This window comes from Vicugna pacos, chromosome 24 (genome assembly GCF_048564905.1).
Source record: "Vicugna pacos chromosome 24, VicPac4, whole genome shotgun sequence".
Classification (NCBI taxonomy): domain Eukaryota; kingdom Metazoa; phylum Chordata; class Mammalia; order Artiodactyla; family Camelidae; genus Vicugna; species Vicugna pacos.
The window spans coordinates 1305395-1331571 of record NC_133010.1 but is presented as its reverse complement, the minus strand read 5'-3'; the positions used below and the strand labels follow the sequence as shown (position 1 = coordinate 1331571).

General features: G+C 48.6%; 1 protein-coding gene across 1 annotated transcript in view; it reads right to left on the bottom strand.

Moving 5' to 3' along the window:
• Positions 1-15745, bottom strand: part of LOC140688901 (CBP80/20-dependent translation initiation factor-like) — a 39276-nt gene extending 23531 nt beyond the window's left edge. The window contains exons 1-2 of the mRNA XM_072948885.1: positions 15635-15745; positions 11293-11500 (exon numbers count right to left, since the gene is read on the bottom strand). Coding sequence (XP_072804986.1) covers positions 11293-11472 — 180 coding nt within the window. The 5' untranslated portion in view covers positions 11473-11500; positions 15635-15745. The remainder of the gene's footprint in view (positions 1-11292; positions 11501-15634) is intronic.
• Between the last annotated feature and the right edge of the window lie 10432 nt (positions 15746-26177).

Genomic DNA, 26177 nt, shown 5'->3' with positions numbered 1-26177 from the left:
CCCAGGGGAGGAATTAAGCAGCACTTCTCCTAGGAATCTGTACCCACTGGATCTGCGGGCTTCTCACCTCCAACCCCCAGTCATATCCTCTCCCTGCTGCTGCCTGAATCACCTCCACTGGGAAGAGTGTTTCTTCCCTGGCCCTAAAAGCCCCTGGGAGCCTTCCCTTCCCTGTTCAAAGCTCCTGCCCTGCTGCTGGGATCCTGCTGCCAAAGCTGTCTTCTTTCTTCTTTAGCTGCAGCCACCACCTCCTGCCTCCCCTTTGCCTTTTCTGAGCTACTGCCTGGAAAATTCTCTAAACAAGTCCTCTGGGCGTAAGATGGCCCCTCCTGCAAAGGTCATTGAACACAAAGAGGTGGGGAAAGTGGGAAATCTGTACACATGGGAATGATGAACATGGAATTCACGAGAGTAGCTTTGGGTCTCCACCATAACTGCTATAATTTATTTCTTATTTTAAAAAGCTGAAACAAAGATGGCACAGGGTTAAAGATTAATAAACATGGGAGTATAGATGTTTATTCTGTAATCAAACTAGATGCTCATTTTATTATTTTCTACTTTTATCAGAACATTTAAAATATTTCACACTAAAAAGAATTAAAGTCTGTTATCAGTCACTTGCATCCCAGGATGGACAGTATCTTGGGAGCAGACTTTGTGGAGGACAGGGGAAGCCACTGAAGGTTGAGGGCAGAGGAGTGAAATGGGAAAAGCCTGGGGAGCGGGGTGCTGAAGGTGCTAAAGTTGAACCTCCCCCCACCCCTTTCAGTGGTGTCTGAAGTCCCCTGGGGCTTGCCCTTTCAGACATCAAAGTGTATCACGCAGAGCAAAATCAGCACGCTGAGTCAGCACAGGACAACGAGACAAAGATCAACCGATAAAACTGTATCCACAGACAGACAGGATGTGCAAATGGGAATTTAATATATGATAAGGACAGTGTTTCAAATCAGGGGAAAGGAGAGATCATCAGTAAACACATGGACTGAGACAATCCACGAGCCAGTGAGGAAAAAATTACCCTAGTGTCTGTCTCCCACTACCACGGACAACACATTCCAAGTTGATTAAAATCTAAGATACAAGTTTTAAACTCCATGAAAGTCTAAAACTTTTGTGTGACCAAAGAAATCACAAACGCAATTAAAGGCAAGTGAGAGGCTACTTGCAACACATATAACAAAGGATTCATTGCCTGAAAATATAAAGATTTCATTTAAACCTAGGGATTGTTCTAAGCCTGTTACATACATTAGCATTTATTCCTTGTAGATCCCTAGGCCCATTTATTACTCACTTTGCAAATACAGAAGTTGAGGCATAGCATGGTTAAGTAACCGACCCAGGGTTCCACAGTCAAAAAGTGGCAGAATGAGTAAAGGGAATAAATAGATATTAATTCAAAGAGCCAATAAAAATGTTGGATGCTAAATGTAATGTATGATCTTGGATTAGATGCTGATCTAGACTTTTTTTTATTGTGGTAAGATATACATAACATAATTTACCATTTTAACCATTTTTAAGTGTACAATTCAGCAGCATTAAGTACATTCACCACCATCCATTTCCAGCACTTTCTCATCTTCCCAAACTGAAACTGTCCCCATCAAACAATAACTCACCATCCCTCTGGCTCCTGGTAACCACCATCCTGCTTTCATTCTCTATGAATCTGACTATTCTCTATGCCTCACTGAGGTGGCATCATATAGTATTTGTCCTTTTCTGTCTGGTTTACTTTCGTAGCATAAAGTCCTCAAGGTTCACCCATGTTGTAGCATGTGACAGGATCTCCTTTTTTTTAAGCCTCAATAATATTCCATTGTATGTATGGACCACATTTTCCTTATCCAGTCACCCACTGATGGACGTTCAGGTCATTTCCACCTTTTGGCTAACCTGAATAATGCTGCTGAGAACATGTTGTACAGGTAGCTGGTCAAGTCCTTACTCTCAATTCTTTTGGGTATATACCCAGAAGCAGAATTGCTGGGTCACATGGTAACTCTACATTTAATTTTTTTCAATTTTTTGGCTAGAAAGGCCATCATTGGGAAAACTGGTGAAATATAAGATCTATAAACTATAGTGCTGTACAATGTTTATTTCCTGTGCTGTGATTATGTAAAACAATGTCTGTGTTCTTTGGAAACACACACTGAAGTATTTAGGGATAAAGAGCAATCTCTCTCTATATATAGAATCTACTGATTGGCTGATCTATTTATCTAGGAGAGAAAGGACACAATGCAAATGTGGTAAAATATAAGCAGTTGGAGAATCTGGAAAAGGATATGCAGGAATTCTTTGTCATCTTATTGTAATTATTCTGTACATCTGCAATCATTTCAAAGTGAAGAAGTATTTAAAAAGTCATCTTAACTAATACATTGTAAATCAACTATACTTCAATTAAAAAAATCATTAAGAAGAGAACATTGGGGAAAAAAAAAGTCACCCTATCTAAGGTTTCTTAATCAAGGGAGTGCCAGGACCACCAGGGGCAATTTGAAGGTCCCTCGGGAACAGCTGCTCTCACCCAGTGCGCTCTCTTCCCGCTGAGGCACCTGAGAGGGGATGGCGCTTCCTCCCAGCCTCACAGAGCCAGGCATGGGACGCCCTAGAGACCGGAGCTTCTCAAAGTCAGGAGCACGTTCGACTGCGTCCTCTGTCCTGGCACAGCGCTAACCAACCAGGAGAGGAGAAGAGGGGAGATGGGGGCGGAGACTGGCTGGTGGCTCCCTCTCTCCATCTGCAGAGAAACTCCAGGAAAACCTCATGAGTAAGGGGGAGGGGACTGCCCAAGGCTGAGATCTGAGAGAGGGAGAAAGGCTTTTTGCTCCTATCCTTAAAAAAAAACAAAACTTTCCCTCTGGGGAGGCAGCGTGGCACAGTGACTAGGAGCCTGAGCTCTTGAAGCAACGAATCTGAGTTCATGTTCCTGCTCTGTCACCTTGGGCAAGTCATTTCATCCCTAAGACTCAGTTTTCCCCACCTGTAATAATTACAGAAACTGCCAATAGCAGAGAGGCTGTGTATGGCACCTGGTTCAAACCGCAGACTGACCACATACTCACTGTGTGACGTTCGGCAGCTTATTCAACAGCTCTGTGCCTCAGTCTCCTCCCATGTAAGCTGGGAAAAAGGCAGCATCTTCTTCACAGCATTGTTATGTAAAGTAAATGAGTTAACATGGACACATCTCAGTCTCCTCTGGTAGTTCCTCCCCGTGGCCCCAACTTCTTACAGCTCAATCTTTGACCCTCTTCCCTAGATCCCAAAACCTTGGGCTTAAAATTCCACCCATATGCTTTTTACAAATGTCATCCTCCTCCTCTGAACTCTGTACATCTAACTGCTTGATCAACATCTCCACTGAGATATCCAAGACTATCTTAAATCTTTCGTGTTCAAAAACTGAATTCTTAAGCTCTCCTCTCCAAAGCAGCTCTCCCAGGGTCTTCCATATTTCACTTCTGGAAAATGTGTCATTCTACAGGCTCAGGCAATTGTCAAGGTCATTCATTACAAAATCTTGTCATCTGTGCCTTAAAGTAGGAGAATCTGACCGCTGCTTACCCATCTCCATGGTGCCACACAGCTCCAAGCCACCATCTCCTCTCTCCTGGATCAACCAAGGATTTCCTGGTCTCCCTGCTCCCTTTCTTCCCCCTCTCCCCCCGCTCCTCGCCTTAGCCATTCTCCCCACAACACCCAGAGTCCTATTTAAAGAGTCCTATTTAAAGAGTTATACCATGTCCCTCCTCTGCTCAAAACCCTCCAGCATCTCGCTGATGAGGCCATGACACTCCCTCTTCCTCACTTTGCTCCCAACCAGATTGGCCCAACACTGGTCTTCAAAAGGGGCACATTCCCACACCAGAGCAGTGTCCTCAGCATGCCCTCTGGCTGGAAGGCTGCTTCCTAAGTGGCCTCACTTTCACCTTCTTCAAATTTTTGCTCAAGAAGACTAAGTAAGCCTTCCAGACAGCCCAGTGACTCGCCCCTTCCAGCCTCATTCACTTGTGTATCACCTTGCAATATTCTATTTGCTTCTTCATCAGTCATCTGTCCTTCCCCATCCAAAAGTAAGGGCTGGGTGGACAGGGATTATGGTCCATTTTGTTCATGACTTTAATCCTGAGCCTGGAACAGAGCCTGAATTAATCACCGTTAGCTTTAATAATATTTCACTATTTAGCCAACAGTAACTGGCAGTTTTAAACAATTATACTTTATGCCAAACCACCAAACAATGTCCAGGAGATCATGCTAAGTAAGCAAGCAAGCTAAAAGTTACCTGTATGAAAAATCAGTTGCATTTATTTATACTAACAATGAATTAGCAGGAAAAGAAGGTAAAGAAATAATCCCTTTTAAAATTGCATCCAAAACAATAAAATACTTAGGAATAAATCTGACCAAGATGATGAAAGATTTATAGATGGACAACTACAAAACATTGATTAAGGAAACTAAAGATGACCTAAAGAAATGGAAAGATATCCCATGCTCCTGGATTGGAAGAATCAATATCATTAAAATGGCCATATTGTCCAAGGCAATCTACAGATTTAATGCGGTCCCTATCAAATTATCCAGGACATTTTTTAAAGAACTAAAACAAACAATCCTAAAATTTATATAGAATCACAAAAGACCCAGGATTGCCAAAGCAATACTGAAGAAAAGGAACAAAACTGGAGGAATAGCCCTCCCAGACTTCAGACAATACTACAGAGCTACAGGAATTAAAACAGCATGGTATTGGCATAAAAACAGATACATGGATCAGTGGAACAGAATAGAAAGTCCAGAAATAAATCCACAGACCTACGGTCAATTAATCTTCGACAAAGGAGGCAAGAATATGCAATGGAGAAAAGACAGTCTCTTCAGCAAGTGGTGGTGGGAAAACTGGATAGCAGCATGTAAATCAATGAAGTTAGAATACTCTCTCACTCCATACACAAAAATAAACTCAAAATGGATTAAAGATTTAAATATAAGACAAGACAGAATAAATCTCCTAGAAGAAAACATAGACAAAACAGTCTCTGACATAAATCTTAGCAATGTTCTCCTAGGGCAGTCTACCCAGGCAATAGAAAGACATACAAATAGCCAATAGGCACATGAGAAAATGCTTAGTATCACTAATTATCAGAGAAATGCAAATCAAAACTACAGTGAGGTATCACCTCACACACCAGTCAGAATGGCCATCATTCAGAAGCTCACAAATGATAAATGCTGGAGAGGGTGTGGAGGAAAGGGAACCCTCCTACACTGCTGGTGGGACTGTAGTTTGGTGCAGCCATTATAGAAAACAGTATGGAGATTCCTCAAAAAACTAAAAATAGACCTATCATATAATCCAGCAGTCCCACTCCTGGCATATATCTGGAGGGAACTCTAATTCTAAAGGATACATGCACCCTCAATATTCATAGCAGCACTATATACAATAGCCAAGACATGGAAGCAACCTAAATGTCCATCGACAGATGACTGGATAAAGAAGTGGTGGTATATTTATACAATGGAATACTAATCAGCCATAAAAAAGAATAAAAATAATGCCATGTGCAGCAACATGAATGGACCTACAGATCATCATTGTAAGTGAAGTAAGCCAGAAAGAGAAAGAAAAATACCATATGATATCACTCATATGTTGAATCTTAAAAAAAAAAAAAAGAGGACATTATGAACTCATCTACAAAACAGAAACAGATTTGCAGACATAGTTAACAATCTTATGGTTACGGGGAAAGGGAAGGAGGGATAAATATGGGAGTTTGAGATTTATAAATGTTAGCTACTATATACAAGAATAGATTTTAAAAAAAGTTTTTTCTGCATAGCACAGGGAATTATGTTCAATATCTTGTAATAACCTTTAATGAAGAAAATATGAAAATGAATATATGTATGTACACGCATGACTAGGATATTGTGCTGTACACCAGAAACTGACACATTGTAACTGACTGTACTTCAATTAAAAATAAATAAATAAATAAAAATAAAGGTTACCTGTATGCTAGAAGTTCACCTCTTAAAAAGTATATAAGGTGAAAATCATACATAAAAATTACCCTAGTTTTTATCATAAAATTATGGTGGACTTCTTTCTCTGTTTTCTGATGGTCTATGTTTTCCCAACTGTTGCTTCAAAAGTAAAATGAAAATTTAACCTACTTTAAAAAAAATGACTGGTAATCAGATTAAAAAGTGCTCGACCTCATTAAAAATCAAAGAAATGCAAATTAAAGTGACAAGAGACCGTTTGTCCCAATACACTGGTGATCCTGGGAATAATGCAACAGTCCTTTTAGAGAGCAATTTGGCAATAGCTATTAAAACTGATTCTATTTCTCAGCATCCACTTAAAGAAACACTTTGAAATGTGCAGGAAGAGGTATGTTCAGAAGTATACACTGAAATATCCTGTATTTCCAGGGGGAAATTTGGAAGTAATCTGAATGCCCATCAATAGGTGAATGGTTTAACTGTGGGACATTCATTCTATGGGCTACTGTGCAGCCATTAAATGGAACATAGAGATGTACAAGCCTGGAGGAATCCCTAGGGCACACAGCTAGGTGAAAAAGGTGAGTTATTGAACAGCATATTCACCAGCCATGACATATGATTTTGAAATACTTTATTTCTGTAGGTCATGTTATAGATGTGTGTGTGTGTTGGTAAAAGCATTAAAAAGGTGAGGAAGTTAACTCACCATTCCAACGGGAGGTAGGGTAACAGCAGAATAAGGCAATAGCTAATTAGTATTTGAATTCTTACGTACTGTGGGAATATATACATATAGTACTTGTGTAATTAAAAAGAAATAATTTTTTTAAATAAAGAGAAAAATAAAATGAGTCATCATGTTCAACCACCTCACACTTCCCCTTACACTCACTTCTTCTGTTAAGCTTTTCATGGGAGGTCCACCATTGAGCGCTTCCTCCTATAAGCGAAGATGGCAGGGAACAAGAATTCAAAGGGCAGCAGAAAATGAGGGAATGGAATAAAAGGGGGATGAGGAAACAGTGAACAGGGAAGGCAGAATGTAAGGGAAAACGTGAAGAGAAAGAGAAGGAAAAACATTGTGAGAAAGAGACATGACGTCAATCTGAATTCTTAGCCCGTCTTACATATCTGCATGGTGGCATCTCTCTTTGTAAGGTCTTTGCATGAGAGAAAAGCCAGGCCTTTCAAGTGCCTGACAGCATCAAAAAGCTATCAAAAAGATAACAGGAAGTTATCTTCACCCTCACTGGCTCTTCAATTGACCTACTCATAAGAATTTATTGGAATACAATGGCCCTACGTTCTATCCTTCCAAGGGAGTGAGGCTCAAGGTAGCTGGTCATAGAGGTGCGGGGAAGGAGGACAGACACACATCAGAGTCACACAGGGACTGAAGAGAGTGCCAATGCCCAGGCCCCTCCCCATTCCACTCAACTCTGGGGTGGGGTCTGTTCAAGCTCCAGAACAATTCCAGGGCGCAGCCAGAGCTGTGAACCCCACTTTAAAGCTTGCTGATGATCCACAAGACCATCCACTAACAGCAGAAGTGCCAAACTTTCCCACTCGTAACATCCCAATCTCTTCCACCAAAGGTTAAAGGTCAATGAGATTTAGAGTCCTAACTCTCACTCCATGGGGGAAAAAATATATTAACCTCTTAACAGCCTGTTAGTCACAGACAGTACCCAGCAGGGAACCAAAAGTAGGTGGGGAAGGGGTGGGCACTGGGGATTTGGCCATTTCTCATCTCTGTCTCCATCTCTTCTCCTGCAGAATAGGGCTATATTATGCCCCTCCTCCCAAGGACAGAGTGAGGACAGCTTTCAGGATGTGCCTTTGGGGACTTGGAATTCATTGGAGAGCAGGTACTCTTGAAATGTGTGGGTAATTTTAAAATCAGCATCCCAAACATGTTAGGAAACTAAGAATATACATTCTCTTGGTTACTCATCTAGAAAAGAAAAAAAGGAAGCTTCTTTCTCTCTCATCTATCCATCCACCCATCCACCAATTTTTCTTTCTAGTTGTTGCTGGGAGAGGGGCAGGGGAGAACACAACTGCACAAGCATCATGAGGTATTTTCTTCCAGAGTGTCAACTGTCATCTCTCAGATCCTAAAAGATGACCTCACCCACTGAAAAGCAACATTCTTCTCCACTCCCTCAACTTTCTCAAGGTTTCCAAGATTCTTAACAATTTTCTCTCCCAGAAACATCAAAACACCACCGCAGACAGGCAGCCGGGGACATTCTCTGAGGTTTTTTTTTGTTTGGCTTGGTTTGTCTTTGGCTTCCATTTAAAATAGTCATCAGATTAAATAAAAGCAAGCAAAAGTGCTTTAGCAGAAAGATTTCCCATAAAGCTGTGTCAATAGAAAGTGTATTTTTTTAAGTGTGTTATATGCACACATCTAACCCCAGCCTTGATTAGAGTTGCTCACAGCTGCCCCCTCCTCAGAGTCTGGACCCCAGCTGTGTTTGGGGTGGGGGTGGGGCGGTTGGCAGGAGCAGGACTGAAAAGTCCCTTCTCAGCCAGCAGCACACAGGCAGGTCCCAGCATCCTGCAGGTGTCTGCATTCTTCCTGGGATCTTCAGGGAATGAGGAAAGTTTAAGGAATGCATCTAGATGGTACAAGTGTTTTCCACACTCTGCCCCTCCAGATGTGGACATCCAAGCGTGGTTAGGCTCAATCCATTCCAGCAGCAGGAGCCGGGAGTGCAGGGCCCAGACTGAGGCCACTTCTCCATCTGCCTGACATCCTGAGAGCTCAGTTGTCACCACAGGGAGGTCAGAGGTGCTGGGAGGTCCCCTCCTTCCAAAATTCTCCCCGTAGCTGCTCTGGGAACAGAAATTCTGCCACTCACAGAGCATTCCTCTGGGGTGAAGCTTCATGGCTTTCTGGGACCCTCCTCTTGTAAGAGCCCATTTTACCTGGAGGAAACATCAAGGGATGCCCTGCTGGAGGTTACAGAGTCCACACAGTGGGGGAGGCAGGAAGCACACATCAGGCCAGCACCACATGCCTGTCCATGGGGCCCCAGCCAAGGCCAAGTCCTCTCACCTACTCGAGGTCATTGCTCCAGCAACCGGCCCCTCTGCCCTGGACCACTTCCATCAACCCATGACATATTGTTATGCTCCCATTTTGACCTCGCTTCCCCTCAAACCACGTGCCTCTCCTCTTTACAGGGACTCCTGTAATACATGGAGGACCTGAATCATCCTCCTGTCTCCAATTCATCTCCTGATCTTCACCTCCCACCTCTGGACTGTCACCTCTCCAGTCAGGGTCATCAACAGCTCCCATGGCTCCATTAGGTTCTTCTTCATCCTCCTCCTGCATGGCCTGCAGCATCAGTTAACCATCAACACAGCCAGCCTGCCTCCCCCCATTCCCTCAAAATACATCCTCCCCAGGGCTTTTGGCATCCCATCTTGCCTGGATTTTCTCCTGCCTCACTGTGTAACCCTTCCTGGTCTCTTTTGCTGGGTCCCCCTTCACAACTCTGCTTTCTAAATGCAGGCAACCCCAGGGCTCAGCCCTCATACATTTGGTCTACCCAATCCCATTTACCTCGCTCAAGCACCTCCTCTGCCCTTCCTCTTTCTCTCTCTGCTCCAGCCACAATGGCCTCCCTGCTGCCCCAGGAATGACGCTTCCATCTCAGGCCTGTGCATGTGCTGTTCCTCCTGCCTGGACTACCCCTTCCCCAGACATCTGCAAGCTCACCCCTCCACCTCCTTTGGTGACATCTTCCCTGACATCCTACTTAAAATTGCAACCCCCTCCTGATCGCCATCACTCCGCATTCCATTTTCCTGATTTATTTTCCCCACAGCAGTTGCCATCTGCCACTGGACTAAGTTCCACGAGGGCTGAGCTATTCATCTCCTTTGCTTACTGCCAGGTACCCAGTCCTAGAACAGCACCAGGCACAGAGCAGGTGCTCAGCACACATTTGCAGAGCGAATATTGGACAAATTACAGGCTCACACTAACTATGATTTTAGAACTTCAAAGGCTTCAAGGAAAGCATCACATTTATGTCCATTTCTCTCTCAGGGCCAATCTTCTCTTCCCTACCCTCCAGTGGGGATAAGGCGAGGACCACCACAGCTTCAGAATTAGGTCCACTCCTGGTCCTGAGTTCCAAGAAAGCCACAGGGTCATTCTGGCTTTCTTAAAAGCTGGAGGGTCTGGATCTTCTGCCCACCCAGATGGCATGCCTGACAGCTGCACTTGGCTTTTCTCCAAAGCAGGCACCCGTGTGGCCCCTATTTGTCAGAGGAGTCCCAGGCTTGAGGTGGGACAAGTACAAGAGGTGGACACCAGGATCCAGACCCTGAGCAGAAGAAACCCTTCCCGAGCATCCACTGCAGGCAATACCCTGCTTCTCTGTAGCTTTTGGGTCTCATCACGTCTGATCTTCCAACATTCCTAAGGCAGCAGGATCATCCCCATTCATCAGATAAGAAAGCCAAGCCTCAGAGGAGTTGAGGGCTTCTGCCTGAGGTCACGCAGGCAGCTAGAAGCAAATCTAGAACCAGCTCTTGAACAAATATCTACTGAGGATTTACTGTGTTCAGCAAAGATGCACGTGACATGGTCCCGGACCTGAGTGGTTTATATGGGAAAACTCAAGACCTCCAAATCCTCAGCCCAGCCTTTCAGCCGAGTTTACCTTCTACTCAAGCCCAGGGCTGCTGCAGACTGACCCAGGAGCGGGGAGACCAATCTGAGATTCTGGTCAGGAGGCCTCATCTGCCTAACAGGTTCTGGTACACAGAGCCCTGGGTAACTGCCTGAGAGATTCAGTTCTGCCAATGACTGCCTGTATGTGAAATTCAGACCAATTAGTCACAAGTGATAGACTTTTGATGATGCACATTTTGGATAAGCTACAATCATCAGATCACTTCTAGAACATGGGCTTGTGGAGGACAGGGAGTGGTGGCCAGCATACAGTAGGTACTCAGTAAACGAGGGCTCCATGAACTCTCAGTCCAGCTGGGTCCCAGTTGCCCGGCGGGTTAGGACAGAGTAGAGGTGGGTCAGAGGGCCCAGGAGCACACGGCCAGGGGCTTCCTGACTGGCTCGGTTACTCTGCTGGGTGGGGCCATCCACATCTCGGCAATCTAGGCGACCAGACACTGCCCAGAGCTACAGTCCCTTCTCAGCCCACTTGAGTTTGCCCAGGCCCCGCCCCCTGCCCAGGCCCCGCCCCTCCTGTGGGCGGCGCTCACCTGGGAGATGTGGGACTGCGTTTTCTCACTCTCCCCGTCACCCTCCGTCTTGTCGGCCAGCAGCGCCTGCACCTGGTACTCGAGCACGTAGCTGTCGATGAACCTCTCCAGCTCCTCGATCTCCTGGGAGCGGCTGCTCCCAGCCTCGGAGGAGGCCGACGCTGCCGAGGAGTTCTCCATCCCTGACGCTCAGGGGCCTGGGTAGGGGCTGCGGGACACAGAGAACAGACAGGCTCCATGAGACACCGCTGGAGGCAGAGATGATGGATGACCCCACTCGAGAAATCCTCCCCCTCATCTATCGCCCCACCTTGGTCTCCCAACATCCTGAGAAGTCGGTGGGGTGCCGGATTCCCTTTAGTGTGAAGAGGACACTGTGATCCCCCATGTTTAGGGAGACTTAGGCCCAGGGAAGGCAAGTAATTTGTCTAATTGGCCAACACAGTAACTTGTGCGATGTTGGGAGTTATACCAGACCTTACCACCAGGGAAAAAGGAGGAGATAGACTCTGTCTACCACCCAGCCCCATTTCCCAACTCGGAGTTAACAAAATCTACCACAAAGCAGACCACAGGCTTCTGTGTCCCTGACCCCAGCATTGAGATGCACAAAGGGTCCGCAGACACAAACCCTCTAAGGGGCCTGGGCCTCTAAGAAAATGCCTCCTTCTAAAGAGGTGTTTTCTTTTTGGACACCAGACTAATCCGAAATGAGGTGAGGTCTGTAGGCCTTAAGTTATAAACACGATTTTGCAGCCCTGTTACGTCGCGGCTCTTGGGATACACACCATGCCCAGTCTGTAAGGACATAAATGGCTTTCAAGGATGGCACATGAAAGGCCTGGCAGGTTCTCTGGAGGGCGTAGCCTAGCCATGGGCCCTGCCTGGCCTCCCCCTATAGGAGCATGACACCCTCATTAGTGCTGGGGCCCTCTCCCAGGGAGACTGGGCACAATGTGACCTGTGTTCCAGTGGAGGTGGAGACAGAGTTGCTGGCCTGAAAGAGGGGGTTTGTGTAAGGATGTGGGCGGCCTCTAGAGGTTGAGAAAAACCCTTAGTCAATGAGCAGCAAGGAAACGGTGCTGCAGTCCTACAACTGTAGGAAGTAAACTCTCCACCTTGGGAACAAGTGCTTGTTCCCCAGAGCCTCCAGACTAGAACTCAGCCTGGCTGACACCTTGCTTCCAGCCCCGGGCTATATCAAGCAGGACTTCTGACTTCTGGAACTGTGAGGTTATAAACGGGGTCATGTCAGGCCGCTCAGTTTGTAGTCACTTATTACCCGGCAGGAAACTACTCACATGCGATGCTCTTTCTGCCTCTGCTTTCGCTCACCCTGTGTCACTCACCCAGCGTCACTTTCCCCTTCCCTCCACCTACCAGAGCTCGAGGTCCTTACATTCACAGAGTGACAGAACAGTGCCTTAGAGGTTATCTAGCAAGTAGCCCGAGTCCCTGTTTTAATAGCAGGCCAGCGGGTGAAGGATTCGCCCAGCCTCGGCCTATGGGCATGCATACAGCAGCCTCTACTAATAATAGGAATGGCTAATGTGCACTGTGCCCATATCATAAACCAGGCAATCTCTTTAGCATTCCATATGCCTTCATCTACTTATCTCTCAGAATGAAAACTGAGGTTCAGGAAGGTTAAGTAACTTGCCCAAGTTTGCACAGCAGAGCTCCAGGTCTGCCAATGCCCCACTCCTCCTTCATCCTGCCTCCTGGCTGCCTGCTCAGGCCCTGGGGACATCTCCTACTTCTCTTTCCCCACTGCCCAGTGAATTCTTCAAATGCTGGTTGTATGCATGCGTCTTACTCTCCACTGGGCTGCAGGCTCTAGAGGGCTGGGCCCCAGGCCTAGCTCAGTGCAGGGCCCTGGAGAGGTGGCAGGCCTCAGAGGGATGGCATCCAGAGAGGGCTGAAAGGAGGTCCCTGGAGGAAAAACCAGGGCCTAAGGCCACGCCCATTATTCCTCGAAGACTTGAGATCTTATCAAGGGCTTCTGGTATCCTTCACAGGTGCGGGCGGAGCTGGGCTTTGTAGCAACTAGTCAGGAGTGTTTCCAGGAGGATCGAGTGCTGGGCTCCGCCTGCAGCAGCAGCCTCTGCCCTGCTCTGCTCGGCACCCCCAGGCTCCCGTGGGCCTGCCACAGGGCCACCCCATCATCCTGCGAGGGAGTCTGGGGGCAGAAATCACCCCATACTGGCTCACCTATGAAAGGGACAAGCCTTGAGACACATTCCCATCCTGCAGAATTTTGGTTCCCAGAGGGAAAACAAAGACACTTCACACTGTCATTTGTCTTGGAAGCCCCCCTCCTACTCCCGCCCCTGCTGCCCAATCAGATTCACACGTGTAACCTGATGCACCTCACCTCAGCTGCCCTGAGGGCCTTCTGCCCAGGGCTCCTGGGACACACAGGGGCAGTGCCTGCAGGAAGGTGCCGCCCCCCGCCTGCCACCCCACCCTGCACCTTGGAAGTGGTAGGAGCTAACAGCCCCTGGGGCAGCCCTGGACCGGGACAGACATTCCCTCCTTGGTCTCTCGTATAACAACTGAGGTGCATTTTCCATAGTCCCTCAGTGGGTCCCAGCAGATTGAGCCCAGCTGCCCACCGTGGTGACCAGATCCATAACATCCCTTTGCCGGCTCTCCCTCCCACCGTGTCACTCTCCCCTGGGGACTCCCGTTCTTGGGGAACGTCGGGGAACTCAGCTTTCAGAAGGGGAACCAGGCTAACATACACTTGGGCTCATCTGTACGTTCCAGAATGAGTCCCAGCCAGGGTTCTGAGAGGCCCCCTCATTCAGCAGAAAAGCCCAGAGGTTTCTCTCTTTAGCAGAGCTGAGGGAGGAGGGAGGGGGAGGGAGGGCCGGCTGTATCATCCACCTCCTCGGGGATCAGTCAGGCACTCACATCCCCACTTTTTATAGTGGTAAAATACACAGAACACAAAACGTACCATTGTAACCACTTTGAACTGTACAACTGCGTGGATTAAGTACACGCACAGTGTTGTGTAAGGGTCTTCGCTATTTCCAGATGGTTATCACCATCTCTGATGCCCATCAAACAACTCCCCCTCCCCACCCCAACCCCTGGCCATCACTTCACTTCCTGTCTCTATGAATTTGTCTACTCTGTGTACCTCGCATAGATGGCATCAAACAATACTTGTCCTTTTGTGACTAGCTTATTTCACTTATCATAATGTTTTCAAGATTCATTCATGTTGTAGCATGTGTCAGAATTTCATACCTTTTTATGGCTGAGTAACACACTGCGTCACAATAATATACTGTAGACCACATGTTGTGTAGCCACTCATCCATCAGTGGACACTCAGACTGTTCCCACCTTTGGCTATTGTGAATGATGCTGCTATGAACATGGGTGTTTGCGTTCCTGATTTCAATTCTTTGGGGTACATGTCTAGAAGTTCTGCCACATTTTTAAGGTAAAAAGAGTGAGCAGGCACAGAGTAAACTTTCAGGCTGATGGAGACACAGAGAAATAAAGGGATGCTCCCCTCCAGGGCTTGTTCTGCTCCCTTCCTGCCTGTGCTTTGGGGTCTCCTCCTGGCTCCGTTTCTCATTCATAGGAAGATCGGGATGGGAAATCTCCAAACAGCTGGGCTTCTGGCTAAGCTGAGAGAACCAGCAAGAGGAGCTTATGTTTCAATGATCAGTGAAAGTGATAAGGGGGATGGGACCAGAAGAAGAAACGGAGGAGAGGGTGGAAGAGAAGAGCCAGCTCCCCGGCCGCAGCCATCCAGGATGCCAGAGAGGCGAGAGTCCAGGAGCACGCCCCTGCAGTCTTCTGGGCTCCCCTCCTCACCCAGCCCTGCCCCATCCCCTTCCAGGTGATGGATGGTGGGGAACAAAAAAGCAGGCAGCAGGAATGGGAAAAGTGCTGAGGCCGCACTTTGCTGTACAGGGCTGGCAGCCCTGAGCCTGCAGGCAGGAGGCAGGAGGCAGGAGGGCGGGGCCTGGGTGGGCACGGCTGTAGGAGGGGTGCAGAAGGGCTGAGGCGGCAGGGCGGTGTGGCTTTTTTGGGAAGCCCACACTCAGCAAAGGTGCATCTGCGGACACTGTGGGCTCTGCCTGAGGTCAGGAGTCTCACTCCCCTCACCCTCTTGCCCTCCTGCCTTGCACCCTGTGGGGGCTTCATAGCACTACATCGGAGTTAGAGGTCTGGAGGGAAAGGGAGGGCCCTGAGACAATAAGCTGGAACTGTCCCAGCCCTCTCAGCAGTCCTTTCCCACCAGCCCAGTGACAAATGGCATTAGTAGCTGTAAATTTAGCCAATCCCTTTAAGAAGAGCCAGGCATTAGATGCATTACCTCCTCCGATGACCTGCAAACGAGATGAGATGCTTCTGCTCTGCCGCCTGCCAGCCCTTCTCTGGGAAATCCATCATTCCAGGCCCTCAAAGGGCAGCCCTTCACCTGTCATCAGACCCTTTCCCCTCAGGCCCTCAGCATGCAACTCAGCCCGGCACACTCTGCTGGGACCTCAGAGAGGAAGCGCAGGACTCACTTTTGGCTACTGTAAGGGGCCGGGCCTCCTGGACCGCAGGCCAGCAGCAGGGAACTGTGCAGTGCTGCAGGGGGCTGCTCTGTGCTCCTGAGCTCAGTGGCCTGGGGGCCTCACGAGTCTGTTGGCCCAACCCAGCAGGATAGCTACTCCGCAGACTGACACAGACACATCCGAGCTGGGGGTGGATAGCAGGGCCCAGCCAATCAGCACCACTCTCCTCGTGTTGAATCACATCCACCCACCATGTCTCCACCGCCTCAGCCTGCTGCGCACAGTCTCACTACCCTCCCGGACCCCCTGCGGCAGCAGCTCCTGGTGACCCTGCTACACACAAGGCCCCGCCCCTTTCCCCTTCCCACCTCCACACCCTGCTGGCAACTGACACCTTCACCCTGAGCCTGCCAGGAGGGCTTTTTCCTTTGTCCGCCATCAGGCAGCCCCCAGGGCAGGGCCAGGCCAGGCCGCCTGCTGAGAGTGTGGGAGGAGGGAGCCAGCTGCCAGGGGACAGAGGACGCCCACTGCGCTGCCTGAGGAAGCCATGGGAACCCCCTTCACCACGGTCTGCTGCCAACCGCCCCTCCAAGTCCAGCCCACGCTCCATCTCCTGCACAAACAGGACTTGGGCTGCGGGAGAATGCCTTTCCCCCAAATCTGCAGGCATCATGCTTGGCCACTCCTGTCTATGCTGGCCTGGGGACTCTATGGTGTTCACCAAAGAAAAGCAAGGGAATTCAGTGGAGGCCTCCGTATAGAGAAGCCTCAGGCCTCCAACCACCGGAAGTAGGAAAACTCAAATGGAGCCGGAGGTGACCCCAGAAATCCGCACCACTTACTGCTTCAGGAGTCCTCTCAGGAGTCCTCTAAATGGCTGACAGCAGGCCCTAACACACATACTAGGGTAACCCTTTTTCACTCAAACATCAGATGGGGGTCAGCTAGCACAGCGTTTTGTAAACTGCAGGTCTCGACAATTTGGGAGGCTGCGAGATAAACTCATGATCATTCAAAATACACAACTAAATTGCAAATATCAGTGAGTAACACACATTGTATGTGGAACTATTGTTTCATGGAACTTTTGTCTCATCTGCCCATGGAAAAGTATCTCTTTCTATGAGGCGTGGTCAAAAGAGTTTATGAAAAGTGGCCCAGAGCAAGGCCTCCCAAACTTTCACATGTGCAGTGATCACAGGCCATCTTGCTAAAATATAGATTCGGATTCACTGGCTCCCAGGTGGGACCTGAGATTCTGCACTTCTAACAAGCTTCCAGCTGGTGATGTTGCTGCTGGTCAGAGGACCTCGCTTCAGATAGCCAAGATCTAGAAAACCTGTCACATTTTTCCTATCCATCGTTCAGATGGCCCACCCTGGTTGAAAACGGGTGGATTCTCCATCCTGACACTCTGGCCTATTAGACCAGCTCCCTGGAAGAGGGGCATTTTCTCTCATGGTCCATTAAGGGCCAGGCAGGACCTCAACAGGCTGAATTAGTATTTATCTGTGGACCCCAGGACCACCCAGCTCCACCCTGGACTCTCAGCACCCTATGCGTGTAACTGCACCTGCTCAGGGTCCTGCAGGGCCAAGCTGCAGGGCCAGACACATCCAGCTGCTCTCAACACGTTGGAGGGGCTCCTGAAATCTAAGCCACATGACCTCAGTGGATCTTAGAGAATCCAGCTCCTTCACTGAGCAAATGAGGACACTGGAGCCCAGAGAAGGGGAGGTCCTGCTGGGAGCTACTCAGATGTCTATGGATAGAGCCTGGCCTGTAATGCGGGTCCCCAAGTTCCCCATAGTCTGCCATCCCCAGGGAACCTCTGCTGAGCCGAGTCACCCCCCCCCCACAGTGACTTTCAATGTCTTTGGACCCCAAGTGCAGTTCTGGGTCAAAGTCATTAACGTCAGACAGTTATTCCTAAATTACAGACAAACCCCAAATCATAGCATCATTTTCACACACTACTGAGCCTTCACTCTGTGCAGGGCCCTGGGCCAAGCCTCATGGTTCTTTCAGAACTTCCAGAGAGACCAAAAGCCTCCGGCCTCACTGCCCTCTCCCTCAATCAGTCTCAGGAGTGACTGAGCCGCCGGACCCGTTTTCAGTGGGAGGGGACAGATCACTATGAGCCCGGAAGACAGGGGAGATGCTGTGAACCCTTCTCTCTTCAAAGCACCCATCGTGGCAACTCTAGGGGAGGTGTCTGTGAAGGCAGGTCTCAGGGAGAAGGTGCATCCATAGCAGTCCACGCAGCAGGACACCCCATCAGATTCCAGTCTCCTAACTGGGACTTCCTCTGGAGGAAAATCCTGAAACAGTCATTTCTTGGACCCTCCCAAGGCCTCCACATCAGCAGACGGATCTGGACCAATGGGCATCCAGGGTGGGCTCCGGCTCCAGCCCCTGCCTTGTCCCTGGATGCTCTGCTGCCCAGGTCTGCCCTCCCCTTCAGCCCCTGGGGTCTACGGGAGCCTGCACCGGGCTCCAGGCGCTGACTGCCCACCGGCTCGCTTAGCGGAACACAGGCTGCCTCCTGACACCTTCTCATCCTCCCTCGCGCTGTTACCCAACTCTTGTCCCACTCTGAAATGTTTTATGTTTTTTTTTTTATCTTGTCTTGACAAGACTTCATGGTCCTTGGGGACCCCACTTCATCCTATATCTCTCGTCATCCCAAGCTCAGGACGGCAGACCGACCTACAGCTCCCTGGTCCTCTCACACCCACCCCGGCACACTCCTTGGTCTCCCCAGCTCTTCTGCCCACTACTGCTGGGCCCAGGCTCCCCTCTACCCCGCCCCGCCAAGTTTAGAACCTTAAAGCCAAGGGTGCTGGTGGGAGACCTATCCAATATCCCTCCCTTCCAGATGCCAGGGTCACCTGATCCTAGAACTAAGGCTCTTCCCACCACATTCAAGAGCTTCCTTAAGGCAATTCACTCCAATAGGTACTCAGCACTTCCTGTATGTCCTACAGGCTCCAAGGGGCATGGAAGTCACTGGTGAAGCCCCATAGGGGGAGATAAAGGTACCAAATCTGTCATAGGTCTCACAGTCACTGGCAGCCAGCCTCATCTCTGGCTGGAGTCAGGTGGCTTCCCCTCCAACCCCTGCTCCTAAGACAGGGAAATGTAATGATTCTGGGTTCCAGTGCTGGCTAACCCACTTCCTCGCTCTATGCCCTTGGGCAGCCTGTTGTCATATCTTCAGAGCAGACTGATGAGAAAAGTACCATCTCATAAAGTGCTGGGAGGATTAAGGGAGACTGCCTGAGAAGTGGACCGTGTGGGACCCACCACGAGCCTTCAAAAGCTTCTGAGTTGACAAAGAGTGGAAACTAACTCAGAGCATGCCAGGAAGGGATACCAACGGTGTCCTGCTCTGAGCCCAGCGATGCCCCTGTCAGAGCACCTGGGGTGAAGGCCAGAAAGCACCTCCAAGCCCAGTGGCCCAGCAGCCCAGGCCCTCCTTCTCAGGTGACACTCTCTCTCCAGTGTCTCTCTTGGGGTAAACAGGGTCCCCAGTCATCTTGCTCCCTCCTGCAACAGCTTCTGGAAACAGAGCCCAGCTGGAGCAGGGACAGTACCGAGTGGCTTCTGAGAGCTTGGTGGGGGTCTGGGGAGCCAAAACAGGTTCCACACAGCCTGTCCCTGCGAGGCTGTGACCCTGGGGACTGTCCCACAGCTGGGAAGGCAGAGCTGGCTCCCTGTGAGAGAAGCATCCATTTCCCTCATCTGTCTTCATCCTCCAGGACAGCTCAGTTGAGCCCACCTTCTGCTCGCTACCTGGACTATCCCAGCTCACAGGGACCCCGTCCCTCAGAACACTCATAGCAGCTGCTCCTCTGTCTCCTGCCACCTTGGGTGACGGGCTCTGCACAGGAGTATAATCACAAAGCAGAGATTGCAAATGGCCGTTTGGTGCCATGTCAGGGCCACAGTATCTTTTGTTTGGTCTGTTTGGTATCTTAAAAATATTTAAGCCAATTTTATAAACCAAAAGACTTCATGTAAAAATCCACATTTCTATTTTTCTTGAAAGAGTGGAAAATCCAACAACATTGGCTCACCTCCCTACATCACAATCACCAGCTAGAGCTAAGCAGGGCTGACCCCTACAGACAGGGCATGTAATCTCCAGTTCCCCACAGACCCGGACACTCCCTAATGTCTCCCACTGCCCAGAGCCAGCATTCTCATACGGCTGTGCTCACTCACACACTACCTGCCTGGCCCTCCAAGTTTGAGATCCCCTGCAAGAAAGCAACTGTAGGTGGTAGATGACTGCAAAAAGGAGTGTCCCAAAGAATTTGGAAATAAGAATAAGGACTGCCTCTTGGGAGTTACAATGTGAAATCAATACACCTTAGTCCAAAATAGACATCAGCAAAGTCACTGCAAGAGGGAGAAAGAAAGGTTTCTGGACCAGCAGGACTCTCCCCTAACCTGGCTGAAGACAGGCCACAGTGCTATTATAGGAAGACTGTGTCACTCTGCAGGGATGGGGCTGCACTGGAAGTAAAGAAAACAGTCAACCACAGAAGGCAGTGCATCCCCAAACTCCACCCTTTGGGAAAGGGGCGCCACTCCTGAATGTCTTGAGGGGGGTCCAGATAAATGGACAGGGCTGTCCCACTGCCCCCCATCATGCCCCTGCCTCCTTCCTCAGCTAAGCTCTTAGAGGCTGAGGCTGTGTCTACTCTGCTTTGTCCCCTGGGAGTCAGACCTGAGCCCACTGCAGACAGTCAGTTAATCACTGAGCATTTGATGATGGATTCCCAGAAATGAGAAAATGAACAGCAGGTAATTGATGCTCTGTCCGCTTGGTATTAGCAGACAGGCAGCTGCTGGCCGCCCGGGGGCAGAGACGGGTGGCGTGTTAGCAGTGGAAACAGCTAGTATGGGAGGCTGAGCATGGGCCCCTTAAGCAGAGTAGCCTGTGTGTATCCCACACAATGCTTGGAGCCCACTGGACAGCAATCACAGGCATCTCAAACTTGATCGAGGGCCCAGGCTCCCATACCTCTCCCTGAATCCTCCATGAACCACAGGGAGAGCTGAGCAGCAGAAGCCCAGGAGTGCAAATGCACAGAAGACAGAAGGCCACACCCCTGGCTCCTGGAGCAGCCTTCAAAGCCCTGCTGCCCATGCCTTCATTTGGGGGACCCCCGGAGTGTTCCTCCCACTCAGAGTCAGCTGCCCTTGACCTGTACTGAAGCAGGAAAGCAAACCATCAATACTGTATTCCCCACAGATTGCTGGTTTCCAAACTATTTTCCTCTAACACCATACTTAGTTTTCAAATTAAATTATACATGGCTTCCCACGATAGATAAAAAACCACAACCAGCATTTATTGCGCATTTACTATGTGCTAGACCCTGTGCTAAATCCTTGTCATATATTACTTTAATCCTCGAGACAATCTATACTGTAGGCACTTTTGGTCCCCATTATACAACTTAGGAGACAGAGGCGGAGAGGAACTGCCCAAGGGCATCCGGTAAGAGGCTGGCTGCGTCAGGAATTGAGCCCAGAGTGGATCCAAGATACAGCTAGTTTGATTAAACATAAGCGAGGAGCCCACAGCTCCACCCACTCAACGTTCCCATCCTTTGCTCAACATCACCCTGTGAGCTGCTGTACCCCATGGTCACTTCTGAAGTGGGCCCTGAAACTGCTCCAGGTCAAGGCTTCACGCCTTTCACAGGATAACAGAATAAGCTGCCATCAGATATGAACTGTTGAGTCAGATCTGGCGTTATCTGTGGAGGCCTGGGAGACAGCTCTGGGCCTCCTAACACTGGGGTCTGCAGCTCTGCACCATCCAGCCAGCTACTTCTCAGTCGCCCTGTGTATGAGGGAGACAGAGCATGCATCACCACCTCCCTCTAACTGCACCCTGGAGCAATGTGCCTGTGGCCTAGTGACAGGAAGGACCACATCCCAGGCATCCTGACTCCAGTCCTGGGCATTTCCCCGGACCAGCAGCAGCTCAGAGTCCCACTGCCTTGTGGCATGAGCCAGTAAATCCCCGAACAGTCCCACCAGCTTGCGTTGTTATGGGGCTGAAGCTCTGAGGGATGAAGGAGAAAGGGACTGAACAGATGTAAGTCCTACATATTGCAGAGACATCTGGAGATGGGGTAGGAAAGCCAAGCTCTGCAGGCCACAGATGTCTGCTGGCTACGGCTGTTACTCTGTAGAACACGGAGTCCAGCTACTCAGCTCACAGCAATGACGGCCAAGCCAGAGACGAGAGCTGCTGACCATGGCCACGCTGAAGACCCAGGCACGGCAGTTCTCCTGGGGTGGTTTTCCCCAAGCGTTTCTCTCAAGACATGCTGAGGTCATGTAATTAGGAAAAGAGGCAGCCAGAAAATCTGAGTGATCTCCAGATTACTCCCATGGGGAACCCACTACAGTATGCCTTCCGGTAGACAGTGATCATCTTGACTTTCTCATCATTATACTTCCAGGGCCTGGCACAAAGCAAGATTCCACAGAAGATGGATGGAAAGACCGTGGGCCCCCGGTGGAAGGACTGTGGAGTTGCTCATCTTGGGCTTCTCTGACCTAGGAGCCCTCCCCAGAGCTAGTTTGGGGCAGCGGTAGCCAAGACTCCCAGATGCAGCCAGAGAGAACCCACCTGGTGGCAGATCCCGGATGGCTGTTCTTATTAGGCCATCACAGTCATTGGGCTCTATTTGCCATTATCCCTGCAGTGAATTTCACTCACCAGAGTGTGATGGCAGCAGATAACCTCTTTACGGGCACACAGCAGGAACAGTCTGTAGCCAGTTACAGCCACAGGGAGCAGGCGGAGTGGTTAACTGGCAGATAATTAACTGAGAAATTCCCCACAGCCCTCTGAAGACTCTGCTGAGATAGAAGAAGGAGGATATACAAAGCCAGGAAAGGGCTTCCATTGTCTCAAAAGTCACTGGATTTCACCCCAGAATCTGGGGAGCTTAGAAGTAGAAAGAACCTTATAAATCATTGAGCCAAGTGTCAGTGAGGATGTGGAGACATTAAAACCCTCATAAACTGATGGTGGGAATGAAACATGGTGCAGCTGCTTTGGATAACAGTCTGGTAGTTCCTCAAATGATCAAACACAGGGTTAACATAGGACCCAACAATTCTGTTCCTAGGTGTATTTATACCCAAGAGAAATGAAAATATATGTCCACACAAAAACTTATACATGAATGTTTTTAGTAATATTATTAATAATAACTAAGACATGGAAACAATCCAAATATCTGCCAACTGATGAATGGATAAACATAAAGTGGTATATCCAGGCAGTGGAATATTGTTCTGCCATTAAAAAGGAATGAAGTCCTGACACATGCTACAATGTAGACGAACCTTGAAAACACTGTGCTAAGTGAAACTCACAAAAGACCACAAATGATCCAATTCCATTCATATGAAATGTCCAGCATATGGAAATCCACAGAGACAGAAAGTAGATTAGTGGATGCTTAGGGCTAGGGGTGAGGGGCTGGCAAAGGTGGTTAGGAGGGCAATAGCTAAAGGGTATGGGTTTCTTTTTGAGGTGATGAAGGTGTTCTAAAATTGGCAGTGGTTGTCCATATCTGTGATTATACTGAAAACCATTTAATTGGACACTTTACATAAGTTAACTGCATGGTATGTGAATTATATCTCAATCAAGCTACTTAAAAAACTAGTTGGTCTACACAACTGGTCCCAAGATATGGCCTTGGGTTCACACCTCTGGCTGAGTAGCTTGGAGACCCATCCAGAGAAAGCTATAGTTGTGAGAATCAGCTAAGACTACCAGTGAATAATGAAATGTCAATAAAAAGCCTAAAAACGGAGTCTAGGTCCCCCCCCCCCGAGTCTGGGAGAAATGCCTGCAGCTTCCCTAGAAGGGATTCTGCTGCTTTGCCAAAGATAGGCTGCATCTCCTTGGGCAGTTCCATTCATCCACCCATTCACCCACCCTTCCATCCATCTATCCACCCATCCATCCATCACCTATCTGTCCATTTATCCAACCATTCATCCGTTTATCTACCCGTCTATCCACTTATTTAGTAAGTACCTCCTCAAGCTTGGTGTTAGGTGTTAGGAACACACAGGAAAGTAACCAGGCAATTGATACCATGAGTCACGTGCTGTGGGGCCCGAGGAACAGCACCAACACATGGGAGGAATGTGATTTTTATTACCTTGTTCTAATTGACCAAAAATATAAAGCAAAAGTAAAACTATTAGATATTAAAACCAGGAGAAACTTCAGAAAGTAAAGTCATCAATTCTAAGACCCACCAATTTTTTATGAGCCACAAAGGAAAGAAAAAATGCTGCCAAATAAACTCTGACATAATACCTTAATGACAGTCCTGCATGCGGACAAATTGGTCACAGGAGCCTCCCATGGCTTTGAGGTGGTTTTTTCCTTCTCTGAAGAATTTGGGGAATTTCTCTTGCCTTTGTTGGCAAGTGTGAGGCTGATAATTTTTGTTGATTTACAAGAAAGTATGAAATTGCAGTCCTTCCCCCAACAGCAAATATTTGCTTTTCTAATATCAAAAATATCAGATCGACTGTTTCCAGGTCCCTCTGTGTACACAGTAACATTTGGCATCAATAATAAATTATAGTGAGATCTTTTTGAAGACATTTTGAATGACAATGACACTTGACATGTGGGTAACCAACAACCCACCTAATTCAGTGGCGGTCATGACAGTCTGAACAGTAGGACCACGTGCACACCTGCTCAGTCAATGACAGCCATGCCGTGCGGCTGACAGCCAGCGACAGTGAGATGCACCCTGATTTCAGAGATCTTAACACGTAGGGGAAAAAAAATGTCTGCTAGAAGTAATGAAATGGGCAAGCCAATCCCTCATATGACAAATCAGGGAACACAAGCATGGAGATGTGACACGATACATCCCAAATCACAGAGCCAGGACAAAAACCCTTGTTAGTTGAGATTTGTGCCAATGTGTTTCCTTTCTACTCCCTCAGGCTGCCTCCAGGAGACTGCCATGTCTAAGCCTTTCTTACATTGTTTTTGCTTAACAACAACAACAACAACAAAAACAGTCCTTTAGAGAATATATGAACATAGCAGTACAGTCTTAGTCCTACAAGTCTATGAAGATGGGCTCATTCCATTGCCACCTAAGAGACCATCTTAAATATGCATGGAGGCAAAAAAGGACCATTAGTTTAAAGCTGCCAGGAGACACATTTCCACTCCCCACAGGCTGGTCCCCAGGCTGCCACCCAATAATGCTGTGCCATGTTTATAAATGAGGCTGGCCAGGTGCTTTTCTCAGAAATACGCACTCTCCCTAGAGGTGGGGGCCCTGGGGAGATAGTCTCCCTATCAGATGACCTTTAAGAACCTAGAAATGCCCTTGTGGAGCCTGACATTAGAAATCACTGTGTCTGTTGCACGCAGACAGAATATCTGGAGTTCAGGAAACTGCTAAATTGATTCTCAGTATCTCCACATGCTGCTCATATGCTGGCAGTACATCTGTCTTCCAGGGCACTGGATCAAATTGGGGAAAAACACATTTTTATTTTGTGCGCCTGGGATTGCCTGGGATTGCAGAGCTGGCCCCTAGACACTGACACAGATGAACATGGTCTTTGCTTCAACAAAAAGTTTTTTTCTTCTACAGCAGGATAAAGAATGGGCCTAAAGCCTTCAAGGTGAGGGTAGATCCAGTTAAACTGAGCTGAGATATGCTTCCCCAAACGCAAGACCAAAGTCTGAAACCTGAGCCAGAAACAGGCCTGCTCAACGTGGGTAAGAACAGCAGGCTGTGGAAACAGCGCGTCTGCGCGGCGGAGAGCAAGGGGGGCACTGCCTGGATTTCAGCAAGAGTCACACTCTCACCAGGGACACCAGTGTGAAATAAAACTAAAGCGAGACAAGCTGCACTGGCGCTGATGTAGCGGGAGGCCACTCAGGACGGGAACAGTGGGAGAGAAGGAAGCTATGCTATGCTGCAAAAGGTAGTGAAGAACCTGCCCATCATCTAGTACGATCCAAGGGAGAAAACAGGATCCAACATTCCAGGCTGATTGCAGTGCCGAGCCAAGAACAGAGCTGCGGACGCCGAGCTGTCAGAGGACAAAAGGAATATGCCTTTGGGTCAACCTGGGCCCTTTATTTTGGCTCTTCCCTTGACTCAGTGCACAGCAAACACCGGCAACTTCCTCAGCATGTGCCAGGCGCCGTGCTGGACCCTGGGCACCAGGTGAGACGTGGCCTCTTCCCTGAGGATCCCCAGGGAGGAGATTGCACTTAATAGGAATTCCAATCAGAAGCCACAAAGACACGGGTAC